The sequence below is a fragment of the Myiozetetes cayanensis genome, unplaced genomic scaffold, assembly GCF_022539395.1.
Source record: "Myiozetetes cayanensis isolate MyiCay16 unplaced genomic scaffold, myiCay2020 scf5-8, whole genome shotgun sequence".
Taxonomy (NCBI): Eukaryota; Metazoa; Chordata; class Aves; order Passeriformes; family Tyrannidae; genus Myiozetetes; species Myiozetetes cayanensis.
Genome location: NW_026087742.1, coordinates 14,164,211 through 14,177,702, shown reverse-complemented (window position 1 = coordinate 14,177,702; position 13,492 = coordinate 14,164,211). Strand labels below are relative to the sequence as shown.

The window sequence follows — 13,492 nt, the reverse complement described above, 5'->3', positions numbered from 1 at the left end:
AGTAAGTTCCTTATAGACATGCTAAGTTAAGGAACAGGCTTATGCAATTTACTATGTTCAGTTTTGATTAAGATACTTGCGTTCAGGGAGCTTTCAAGGCTACATTAGTACTGCTAATGCTACTTAATAGCCTTAAAGTATAGATTGTGAAATTAAGTTGCTCTTAGTTTAAGTTTTATTTGGAGCACCATTCTTTTTGCACCAATCTGAAAAGCTGGAGCGAAGTACACACAATTAAAGCCTCTGAACCCCTCTAAAAGAGGGGAAAAAAAGTAGTACGTTCAGATTCCATATTTAGTCAAGTCTTTTGACACGCATTATTCTTAGAGGAATTAAGGCCCAGTCTTTTTCTCACACTCACTGCTGCCCTGGACTGTGTCTGAGTTAGTTTCCTTGGTTAATTGATACGTAGAAGATGGCAAAGTATTGAGCAAGGTGCTGTAGTTGTGTGGCGTTTGAGACTATGTGATAGGAAGCTGTAAATGCATCTAAAACTTTTTAAACACACTACTGAACACAAAAGACTTACCTTTTCACTTGTAGATTGATAGTTCGTCTTCTTTCTGTTACCAGAGCAGGAAAGGAATACTGGTTAAATACTGACTTTTCTGGTGCTGGTTTTAACCATTTCGGAACTTTATGGATGAATGCATTTTTCCAGATTTCCAGTGATCCTTAGAGTTCCCTCCCCCTGCCCTCTTCTTGGAAAAAGGTTTCAATAACAAAATCCATTGAATGCTTTTAGATAGCTGCCATTATCTCATAAACCATTGTAAATCACATTCGCTACCTTGTCTTTTCAAGTCTTTCACTTATGCTTTTTATTTAGTTCATGGCCAGTATAAATCACATCATCTTTCTCTTTAGTATATTACTTTTTTTTTTTTTTTTTTAAATGCTATTACCTAGAAGTGCTAAGATAAACTTCTGAGAGCAAAAATAATAAAAAAAATACTGGACACCTCCTCCAATGAAGTGCCCAATTTTAGCCTCCTGTGGGAGCACTAAAATAGCTTAGGGAATTCTGACTTGCTACTAAGAAATTTAAGCAAGTGAAATAAACCCATATCAAAGGAGTAGACCAGGCACCGTCAGAAAGTTTCCACAAGTCATATTATTACAAAACACTTCCTGAAATAACCTGTAGACATGGATATGATGGCAGTTCAATTTGGTTCTGATTGTCTTTTATCTAGTTTGAAGAGAAGACACGTGAGCACCTGTAGCTGAGTTAGGGGTGTAAACTATAACTGTAAAAGACACATCTCTGCACATTTATCACAGCAATGTAATGATTCCCTGCCTCACCAGCACACTGGTTCTAATAAGGGAACCAGCTGGCGTGTAGGATCAGGTTTATTTTGGTGTCAAGAAAGCTACTGTACAAGAATCATGTAAAAAAGCTCATAAAAATCATTACAGTTACTAAATCACCAGAAATGTAAGTGAAATTTGCAGTGATTTGTCTACTATTGTGCATCAAGATACTTACTGGGAAGAGCTTTCCTCTGAAAAAGATAAAAAAAAAAAAAAAGAAGAGAAATAATTAGCTCCAGAGCAGTTTCCTTCACTGATTTAAAGTCCTTTGAAATAATTATTTCTAGCTTATTCAGCTCTCCAGTTTCTAGAAGGAGTTTCTGAATCCGATGTCTCTTTTTGGTGTAGTGAGTTTAAACAGGCTGCTTCTAAGGCTAAATAAAGCTCCAAGTGAACTCTTAACTGCCTCTGTTACTGAGGCAGGTGAACTTCTCAGATCCTGGCATTTGTCATCCCTTTTTGCTGTCCTCAACTGCAGGCACCAATGTAAATGCTATAGAGGGTTGCTGGCTATCGAGTCTTCTGCAGCAACCCCTAAACCAAGCTTTCTCCATCACCCAGAGGAAGGAGACAGTTAATTTAGTTTCCTCTCACCAGAACTCAGCAAGTCAAACCTTGTATACTAAAACTGGCTTGTTTTTATATTGCCTTTCTTTGCCATTCCCTCTCAAAACTAGAGTGGAAAGGCTCCAGGAACCAGGGTTTGGCTTGTTGCTTTTCCCTAGATTGCTGTTTGGTAGCTGTAAACAACTGCACAAATGTCTCCATGTCATTCTTGAAGTATCTTTTGGAGTAGAAGTTGGCAGAATAAAAATGCCTGCACAAAAAATGTTGCTGTTGTAATGCTCTCCAGCTTTAGTACCGTGGAGTTAGAGCCTTCATGAAAAGGAGGACGTGATACAGTCAGCAGAATCATAAATTTATAGAATTGGATTGGGTTGAAAGGGACCTTAAAGCTCATCTCATTCCAGTCCCTGCCATGGGTACTAGACCAGGTTGCTCCAGGTTGGTCCAACCTGGCCTTGAACACTTCCAGGGATGGGGCAGTCACAGCTTCTCTGGGTAATAGAGATCTTCTGCTATGTACAGACATTTTTTTGACACAAGGAAGGAGTGATTTTATTTTACTTACTTGCAAAGTAGCCTTTTTTTTGGGCATAAAATACTCCAAGGCCACACAGTGCCATTACCAGAGCCACAAATACTACAGCAGCAATGATCCCACTTACATTCAGGTCATCTGTAATTATAAAACACAAGACTAGTGTTGTAAATTGTAAACATTTCCATTGGCTGGATTTTTCCCTAATTGCTACAGGCACCTTTGCTATCCATGGGTGGTCTTTGGCCCAAGCTGGACAAGTTGATTAGTAACACTTAGATGTGGATTAGAAGTCTAAAAAGCCACATGAACAGAAGTACTTGATACACTTCAACTGCTTAGGTTGGGTGAAAAGTAAGGAAAGAATAAGATGGGCCATGGGATACATACCCTTCATCATAGCTATCCCAAATAAGTATTATCCAAGTCATGTGTCTCTAAGGGAAAACACCTTGAAATCTTTGTAAGCCTTAAATCAAGTGTTTTCATACAGTTGATTTGCCTAAAACAACTGAAACAACGGATGGGTCCAGTTCTGAAGAACTTTTCAAATGAGTTATTTACAACTCAATGCTTTTTTAATTTTTAAAGAGCAAGGTTTTTAAAATGGAGCACAAAAAAGCCAAGCTGTCTGAAGTTAAACTCTATATTTAGGCTACCAAAATACCTAGCCATTTTTATTCTGAAGGTGGTGGCTTGGGTTAAATCATGACAGGGGCCATGCCCATTTCCTGATATAATCACTAAGAGTTTCAGACAATCATCCATTTTATGCAAAAAAAAACCCAACAACAAACATCAACAAGCAGAAACATTTTCATAGGTTTTTGTGATGTGTCCAGTTACCTATTTGGATCCTTACTTTAAGCATACATTAATATTTGATTGACAATTTTTCTCCCAAACCTGTAAGTTTTTGTACATTGGGTGACAGCAATTTAGGACTTACTTATGTATTTCCACAACAGAGGGATTCTATCTCAGTAGCTTGAGGAACATTTCCTCAGAATCCACCAAGAATGCATTAAAAGCCATGACACAGCAATTTTCAGCTAAGTTCTAAGAAAGCACAGTCAATTACTTTATGGAACACTTGGATGGGATCTTCTCTGCAGTAGTTATTAGAATTTGTTACCTTTTGCTTTCCTATCATATCTGCAAGAGGTAGTTGCATATTTTGCAAAGACTTCCATGCATTTTGGGTAATTATAGACTCTTGATCCTTCCAGCCTTTGCTGAATTCCAGCTAACAGCTAACCAGTGTTACACTTCACCCATGCTGTACAGGTAGAAAAGATACAGGCAGCAGGCTTTATTTATTTACTTGTTTATTTTTAAAATACTCTGACTTCTTCAGTGTTCCTCTGTCAGGTATAAATGAATCACTCAGTTAACCTTCTATTCTGTTACATTAAGATCTCACATAAATACATCCCAAAAGGGAGGCTTTGTATAAAGAAAATACCCCAGTGGACTGGCACATTATCCTGTAAGTCTTCCACAAAAGCATTTGGAAGTATTAAGGCTCTCATATGGCTGCTGCCGTTCTGTGAAGTTGTGTTTAGCAACCTAAGGGTTGCCTACTGCAATAATTTTAAGGTACTAAACTAGCTGCTTTTCTCTGACATACGGTGGGATATGTTTGTGCTGTAAGAAAGGAAAGCTTTAAGTAGCCACAGCAACTACATATAAGAAACTCATAGTATTATTACTCCTTCCCTGAAATGCCGTAACCAAACAAAAAGATTTAATGCAGTCTGGTCTTAGCTCCTCAGCTGCACCATGCCATTAAATAAATCCTGTTGCAAGACTGTTTTCCACCCTTATTTTCTTTGACACATACCGACTTGCATTCGCTTCACTGAGCATCTCTGAGATAATCCAATCCCATTGGAGGCTTCACAGTAATATTCTCCAGTGTCATTCTTTGTAACTGTGTTAAATAGCTGTCAAGAAAGAGTTCAAACCCAGTATTAGAATGGAAAAAAAGATCAGCATTTCCCATGGGATAGAAATTTTGACATGTCAGTGGGTGGAGAGAGGGGGGAATGTTTGCTTTAAACAAATAAAACCCCCAAAACCCTGAAGGAAAGTGAGAAATTCTGGTCCATTTTGACCATCTAAGTCAGCTCCCTAGTCGCATTCCCTGGTCCTTAAACTTCAGCTCTGGTCTAAGAGGATCTTTTAGATGCACATTTTTATTAAGTGGACTGTATCTACAAGAAGATTCTTTTTCAGTGAATCAGAACTTTCTAATAATGTGCCTTTTTTTTAGGCATGCTCTAATTTCAGAATACCTGCAATCAGAACAGTTTGTTCATTTTATCAAAACAACCCCATTAGCTGATTCATCAAAAACACCTGACACATACTAGTTACAATGCCCTATCAGCTGAAATTTTTTGGAAGTTAAAGACTTATTTGGGAGGTCCCCACCCCTCCAAAAATGGCACTTTGTCTTTTCTTCCAGTGGAGAAATGCTAAACCATACTATTTATCAAATATTACTACTGTAAAAATGAAAATTAGGAAGCAAGAGATGGAGAGAGACTGACCTCATGTCAATTCCAGTGTTTCCCTGTATTCTTTTTTAGACTTGTCAACTGCTTTCCCTTTAACATATGCCATACTTTGAGATTTTAGAGTGATTAGTAAGTTTGAGTAGACCACCTGATTTCCACAGTGTGATGAAAGATTCCCAGCACCTCTGAATGCTGAGTCATATTTCAGTTTCCATGTTCAAATCTTGCACAAGAGTAAGGTGTTCCTAGAACAACTCCTTACTTCTGAAAAACCTCAGCTGACAATGCACCCTAAATAGTATCAAGTTTTTTCGAAAGATCAGCTAATGGGAGAGGGCTGAGTGAGAGACAGCCAGTTCTGAGTGAAAAAAGCACAACAACACAACCCACAAAACAAACTACAACTAAAACAAATAACCTACTAACCTTACTCACAGCCCCAACTCATTCCCACTGACTTCACAGGTCCTGGATGGGAGCTCGGAAGTGTCATTGGATCGCAGAGATTCTGCACTGCCCTGAGTGCTGCAGTCCCCCTGAAGCTGCTCCTTCAGATTTCAAGTTCTACCAAATATAGCTCTGTTGCTGTACCAAGAGCTCATTCTCACCTGGCATTAGCCTTCTAGCTGACAAGGCGAAATCTGTCAAGTATTTTCTCGATCCTGCTCAGTTCTCATCGCTGCAGACTCGCATGTCACCCAGTTTGTCTGTATCACTCAACATCTACAGCTTGGCAGTGGTTTGAGGCAGAAACTACCTTCTACATTTGTTAACACATATTTCAGCATGACACTGATCTCCAACAAAGACCTTGTGCATTTTTGGCTTAAGACCCCTCAGCATTACTGTACAAACAGTAAATTCAGCCTCCTTGATAGCTGGCTATCACAGAGCTGCTTATTACACTTACCAAAGTGCCAGACTTCTTATTCATGGTGTAAGTTATATTTGGTGTTCTAGCACTGCCTGTTCCTGTCTTTTCCAGCAAGGCAACACCGTTCTTGTACCACTGGTACTCAGATGGAGGAGAGCCCTCAGTCTCCTTACAGCTCAGCTGCACCACTGTTCCCGTCATCGCGGAGCTCGGCACCACACACACCGGGGTAGTCGGAGCAACTGGACAATGGAATGGCACTCGTTACACACTTATAAGTACTGTCTGCAGGACAAGAGATTGACAGTCATGCTGAGGAGGTGAGCACTTGTTTATATGCTCAGCAAGTACCACATGGATGAAATGAGGTGAAGGAGAAGGGGTTGAAGGCAGAGCCCTGCTACTGAGAGCAGAGTAAAATTTATGAGTTGCTAAAAATGAGTGAGCCAGCCTCCCCCACCACATGCTGTGTCATTCTGCCTCCAATCTGTGCATTCTTGCCCAAGCCCAGAGAGTTTGTTTCATTTTGTGTCTTGTGTGGAACCTCTTGTTCACAGAGAGAGATGGGATAACTCAGGAAATCTGCAGCCCAGCAATTGCTCCCTTCCTTGCCCTACTATTTAAAAACAGAAGTGAGGAAGAGGAAAAAGATTTTTTGTATTAAAAGAAGTCAACTGGTTTTTGAAAAGTGATTGTCAAAAGGAATCAAGACTGGCAGCCATTGTATAAACCCCAGGTGAGGACCAAAACCTATTTGTAACTACATTTCAGTTTAAATTAAAGGCAAACATTCCCACACAAAGATGTGGGAGAACTGTTCATTCGTTCTTGCATACAGATGAACATCTCTTCTGATTTTTAATATATAAACAGAAAAGGAACCTAATTTTTTCTTTCTTGGTACTTGATGCTATGTAGAAGAAAACTAAGGGTGAAGAGGCATGCATTAAAAGCAAATGTCACACCTTAACACGTATTGATTGTTTTTTCTTGGCTGATTTTAAAGATAAAAAGCAAAAATAAAACAAAGTGAAATGCTAACTAATTCACATTAACTTTCAAAAAAGTTGTAAGCAATGCAGACACTCTTCCTCCTTTTGGGCTGGAAGAAAGAGTGGAGTTCTCTCTGAGCTAATCAGATGTTTATGAATTTATCATCCTTTATGAGGAACTTTGAGACTTTATTTATAATTTTAAAAGATTAATTACTTTTGTATGGAAAAGAATACAAAAACTACAAAACCAACCATATTTTCTCCCTATAGAGGAAGAAGAAGAAACCCATCAACCTCTACCCACTCATCTACTGGGAGAAATACCAGAAACAACAGGAGAAGAATGTGCTCAGTATTCATGTTTCCCTCCTTTACCCAACTGGGGAAGAAAACAAACAAAACCCCACAAAGAGCAACTATCCCCCTCAGCAGCCAACACTCTCTCTCCTGTAAATAAAGTCCACAAAATGCCAGCTCACTGGCTGTCATTGCATAGACACTGCAGCACTTTCTCCTTCCAAAACCAGGAGGAGATTGTAGCATATTGGAATGAACTTCTGCTTATGAATATTTAATAAGTGTTGACAGATGCTGACTTTCCAGTGCCAAACACCATGATTGTCTTACCCAGCCACTGAGCGACTTCAGTCTTAGCAGAAGTGGAAGTTTCACCACCACGTAGACCAGTATGCTTGCTAAGTTTTGATAACTGAAACTCACTTTTATATCAACAAAACCTTAGTTATATTGCTTTCTAATGCAAGTGTGGCTTTTGCAAAGCAGCTTTGTGAAGTATGCTGTAGAATGTGCATGGGCACACGTATTTATAATTCCAGCCCAAAGAAAATCCAAAACCCAGCAGCCACATGCCATGTGGACAACACTACCTTCAACACCCCAGCACACCATCATTCAGTTTGTTTACAGAAGCCCAAGTAACGAAGTTTGTACCCAACACCGTGAGGGTAATCGTGGCCTCTCCCAGGAGTTGCCCCTCTTCGCTCTTGACACTGATTTCACAGCGGTAGGTCCCGGAATCCCTTCTAGTCACATTCCTAATTCGGATTCCTGTGTTCAGCATCTCTGCTCGGCCTCGAAGATCACCTTTAAGGGAGAATGGAGAGGTTTCTGCTCTTTCCTTACAGAATCATAGAATCACAGAATGGTTTGTGTTGGAAGGGACCATCCAGTTCCAACCCCCTGCCATGGGCAGGGACACCTTCCACTAGACCAGGTTTCTCAGGGATCCATCCAACCTGGTCTTCAACACTTCCAGGGGTGGGGCATCCACAGCTTCTCTGGGCAACCTGTGCCAGTTTAATGACCCTCACAGTAAGGATCTTCCTCTATATCTAACCAAAATTTCCACTCATTCAGTTTGAAAGCAAACGTCCACAGCTCATTTGCTTATTCTGAAATCGCATACCATTTATTGATATGTGATATTGCACATGAAACTACTGCTGATTTGTTCAGTGCTAATTATCTATCACCAACAAGCAGTATGTAATCCCCTTCCCAAGACAGTAAAAACCTTCCACAACTCGTCCATTTAGTCTAGCCCACCCCCCGCCCCACCCCAGTTAAAAAACCTACATCTGCTCTTTGTCCTCCTCTTGGAAGACAGCTTTCTTCTGCTGCTTCAAGAAAATATTTATAGCAATAGTCAAGAGGCAAACAAGAAATCTCTTTACACTAGAGAAATACCAATCACTAACTTAATTAACTTACAGAAAGAATTGTGAGTGAAACCACAGCAAAGGATTTGACATTTTAACTTGGCAAGAAAAATTTGATGGATATAGCAAAGATATTGCCATCAGACTTCTGACAATTAGTTTGTTTTTTTTTTAATTCTACAGCTTGTTATGAAATTAAAGTTACATTCACACACAGAACCATGAGTTCCAGTGTTTCTCTAAATTAAATATATGCAGGGAAAAAAAAAATTTCATCAACAAGGTCAGCACGTCTGCAAGCTCTACAAACTAACAAAATTGCTGTGCTTTTATTTTACTTCTCAACCTTCATTTATTGTGTCCAAGGTAACAAGAGACCCATATTTTCTCCAAAGCTGAGGTAAGTCCTTTTCAGAACATACAAACAGAAATTCTACTTCTGAAAAGAATACAAATAATTTAAAATATACAGCTGAGTTTATATTTTATGTATATAAAAATTGCTGCATTATTCATTTCTAAGCCTCCAGCTCTACAAGAGTCTTCAGAAACCTCTTTTTAGGATAGGAGTGCAGAGCCTGCAGTAGTTTTGGGGAGTTCATATCTGCATGTAATTCCATTGTTGAAAAATGCCAAGGATCCGTGGTGCCATTTTTCTTAATTTTGAGTTTTATGATATTTAAATTCACTAAAATGGTAACAAATGACAATTTTATAAAGAAATGTCTTTTTTATCCTGGGAAAGAATTCTTTACCTCGAAAGGATAGCTGTTTAGACAGTCAAGAGCCTTCTCTTTCAGTCATTTTCCCAGTGTTATTCCCCAAGAGACAGTCAATATCTATGCTAGAGAACGACACGTTAAGGCATCAGTCTGTTTGTAGTACTGTACCTGTAAATTCACCATTGTAGTAGACAAACGAGACTCCTTGAGGCTGGATTTTCTTCCATTCTATTCTTAAGCTCATCCCTTTTGAAAATGTGTATTTGCAACTAAGAATCGCCTCTAGAGGGAAAAAAAAAAAAAGAACACAAATGGAAAGTCAGAGACTTTACTTGTTTAGTACACATTCAGGCTCCATGAAATTAATATTCCCCCTTCAAAAGAAACTGAGCAGTCAGCAAGGGCCAGATCTACTTCTCAAAGTGATGCCTCTCCAGATTTACATGAGCACAGTGGGAAAACAGAAACTAGTAATTTTCAAATACTTCAGTGGCTTTTGGATCAAACTTCAGATGTTGGGGACTAGATATTCCCACGTTGGATGGGCAGAGATTCTGTATTACTACCCTTATTTTAGGTTTAAATATTTTCTTCAGTTAGCAGACCACTGTTAAAAGAGAACTTTTACCCTGTTATTAACAATATTTTTTGAATTACCATTCTGAATTCAGTATCAATAGTTTAACTGTTTAAACATGTAACTTAATGCAGATAGAAAACATTCACTAAGATGTTTAAACATTCTTTTAAGTATCTTATGTTTATGTATTTAGTTACAATTCCGCTTTGGTTATTGTGAGGGTATATGGAAGGTGAGAATCTGCTTCATTAAGGTTCCCAATCATGGACATTTTCACTTTAAAAGTGCTCATAAATGGGGCAGCAGCAAACAAAACCACAGAGACACAAACATGGACACAAACAGAGAGGATGACAAAGACCATTAGTCTCCAAACAGTCTTAAACCCTGGTCTTAAAGCACTGGGATGTAGTGTGGGCAAATGGAGCAACTGGAGTGAGTGAGGGTCTCTGCATTGGTAGCTGGAGGGGCCACAGATACTTGCAGTGTGAGTGGGTGAATCTCCAAGCCCACAGTGCCAGGTTGTCTTTTTACATGAGAGTTGGCTTGAGTAAATTTAGGTCCAGCAGCTGGGGTCAGGCTGGGCGAATGTGGGCACCCCTGGGCTGGCAGTGCTGGCTTCTGAAGTAAGGGTGTGCAGGGTATGCAGTGTTTGTACCTTCCCTAAAGCTGGTGTGCCTGGAGGTGTGTGTGTAATTTCCCAGCAAAACTCCAGCTGGTCACCAAAATTAATGCTCCTACTGAAGAACAGGAAATCCTGTGAGCCCAACTGTCCTCACAGCAGGACATTCCAGTAGTTCCATTTTCCATGTAAAAGCATGCTGAAATATATATATATTTTCCCCCAGTAAATGATGCTAAAGTCAAGCTATTAATAAGAATTATTCAGAAAAAACATCAGAGGAAAGAATCCAGCCACACATCTGACTGGTTCCAAATCTATTAGTAAAGTAGAATCTAGTATCTCCCAGAAACTTCAGTAGAAGAAAAAAACATAACATAGACCTTCCAACCTTTAGGCTGCTCATCTTCCAATACAGGCCAGAGTATCAAGGATCAAAAGCCTTTATAGTTCTGGCAATGCCTGTCAAGCTTTCTTGAGACAAACATAGTCAAACTGCATTAACCATCACCCTCTCCAGTCTCAGCAAATGAGGCTGGAGGGCAATTAAGAGCTACCGACACTTCACCCTCTTACCCTTCAGAGTCTGATTTCTAGGTCTGCTCTACAAAGAAACAAAAAGCCAGACTGGTAGCCTTGGTGACAAGTCACAGGGGAAAAAATGTCCAGACTTGAAAGAAAAATTGAAGCAGGAGGGCATTCCTTGCCAGAAACACGTTACACATGCACCGGCCGCTTCGGAAAACATACTGTGCACTCAGGAAGCCCGAGGTTCCTGACTTCAGGTTGAGTGGATGGGTGGAGGCTTCCTGAATCTTAAGATTTGCTAAAGTTTCCTTTCCATTTTGTTTTCGTATCCTTCTTACAAAGAAAAACCATCATTCAAGCTCAGCTTGCTGACCTTGTGACAGTTGGCTGGTCTCATGAGCTGGTCTCTATTAGCTGACACAGAGTCAGCTCAGCTGAAGTGTTCTCAGCAGAACAAGTCACCTCTGTCTCGAATGAGCTGCCACTTTCTTACATGTCACATCTTTTTGTTTCAGAGAAAAAAAAGCGGTGATGCCTGTTCACTAACCTTATTCAGAGAAAAGGAATGGATGGAAGAAAGGGAGCGTGCACAGAACAAAAACAACATAATAAAACCCTCCTTAGTTATAGTTCCCCTCTCTCACTTTCCCCCATAGTAACAGAGTCAGTAAGAGGTATTTTCCAGAGCAGATCTACTTAACTTGCATTAATGCAAGCCTACAGGATGCTGTGCATCAGTACTGGCACTGCCAGGCCTGGAAAAACCTTCTGGGATCTTGGAGAGGTCTGGACAATGTTTAATTTAGATTTACATCTGGTCTGGAGGCTAATTTGGTTATTGAATTATAGAATATCTCAAGTTGAAAGGGACCCTAAGGATCATCGAGCCTAACTCCCTGCTCTTCACGGGACTACCTAAAACTAAACCGTAGTCATGAATTTTGTCCAGATGCTTCTTGAATTCTAACAGGCTTGGTGCTATTAAAAAAGCCATTCAATTATATTTATTTATAATTAGCTAAATTACAGCTGTTCTCTCTAGTCCCTCACTCCTCTTGTAAGGTATTTAATGCTTCTCTTTTCCATCAGCTCCCATCATTTTGGGTGGAAGAAGACCAGGCTGAAGTTACAGAGCGAACTACCTCGACTGACAAACAAGTCAGAATCACGGGACAGGTGAGGTTTAAAAGGACTCGGGGGAGCACCAAGTCCAGCCACACACTGAGAAAAAAATGGGAACAAGAACAAGATAACACAAAGAGTCAACAGACAGAGTAGGAACAGGACTCCTCAGGAAAGAGGAAGACAACCTTAACAGCTGCATAGCTTCTGTATACACAGTTTTCATGTACTGTATATGAATATGAATATGAATCATGAATACTGTACACTGAAAATTATCACAGCAATGCCCATACTGTACCCTTAAACTCCTCTGCTTTTACATTTTCGTTATCCGTTTTAATTGAAATTCCGGACACTTCAGGATCTGCAAGGGGAAAGAAAAAAGACAAATCAGCAATAAACGTTTGTGATTTGTCATGCACTTCAGCAGCTGCAAGTAATATTTTTGAGACCTCCTTGCACTGGACAGGTTAGACATTGTCTACTAGGGAGACCACAGGACTAAAAGCTAGACCAGGGCTGGCATTGAACAATCCATCTTTTCCTCTCCATGCTCTGGAACCTGTAAAAAGTAATAATATTTCATTTTTATAATAGCATGATAATATTTATACACGAGAAGTTCTGTATAAACAATAGATGTTGTTTTATACTGGGGTAATGTCTCAGTCTGTTTCTAATTGGGAATATTTCTATTAATCCATAAGCATATTTTCCATTGCATTCCTACTACAAGGCAGGCGTGTTTGCTGAAGAATACCACATACAGCTTCTACAGGGTAAAATAATATGTGCAGTAATTGGCAATGACCTCAAATTCCTGTTGAAATGGGAAGGAAAACATTAGACAACATTTCTATAGCTTTGAATCAAAGAGAGAATAAAAATACGTTGTTGGATATATATTGTATATTGTGAATACTGAAATTCCAGAAAGAACAAGTGAAATAACCACTAGCCCTACATCAACCCCCACCAAGCTACCTTTTATCCCACTGGATTTAACTATGTATCCTCTCTTAGGAACTGCTCTCCTCCCAGGAAAGGATTCCACTGTGTTCCCTTACAATTCAGAAACGTTCCTGCAAGGCCAAGTTACAGTTATTACAGTTAAATACAGTTCTTTACACAGGTCTACCTTTTTTCTTCTTCCTTTTTTTTTTCCCCCGAAACCATCTCAAGTTCCCTTGGGTTTTAGGACTAGTTTTAAAGAGAGCATGGACACTCCTAATCCCTTTCCTCCATCTGCATCAGGCAACTGATCAGTTGCTACAGAGGGTATGAACAAGAACTGAGCCCCTCTCCCCATCCACAGTGTATAGAAACATGGCTTGTTTAAAAGCATAATCTTCTTTTGACTGATAGGTAGATTGCAAGATTAGACTAGTTTCTCATGCACACAGACCTCCTTAAGGCATCCATCCCT

At 39.7% G+C, this 13,492-nt stretch overlaps 1 protein-coding gene across 2 annotated transcripts in view; it reads right to left on the bottom strand.

Moving 5' to 3' along the window:
• Positions 1-13,492, bottom strand: part of JAM2 (junctional adhesion molecule 2) — a 38,861-nt gene that overhangs the window by 4,169 nt on the left and 21,200 nt on the right. For both annotated transcript variants that reach the window (XM_050332726.1, XM_050332727.1), the window contains exons 2-9: positions 12,365-12,430; positions 9,380-9,493; positions 7,762-7,914; positions 5,852-6,057; positions 4,263-4,365; positions 2,450-2,557; positions 1,493-1,508; positions 530-563 (exon numbers count right to left, since the gene is read on the bottom strand). In XM_050332726.1, the coding sequence (XP_050188683.1) occupies positions 530-563; positions 1,493-1,508; positions 2,450-2,557; positions 4,263-4,365; positions 5,852-6,057; positions 7,762-7,914; positions 9,380-9,493; positions 12,365-12,430 (800 nt within the window). The remainder of the gene's footprint in view (positions 1-529; positions 564-1,492; positions 1,509-2,449; positions 2,558-4,262; positions 4,366-5,851; positions 6,058-7,761; positions 7,915-9,379; positions 9,494-12,364; positions 12,431-13,492) is intronic.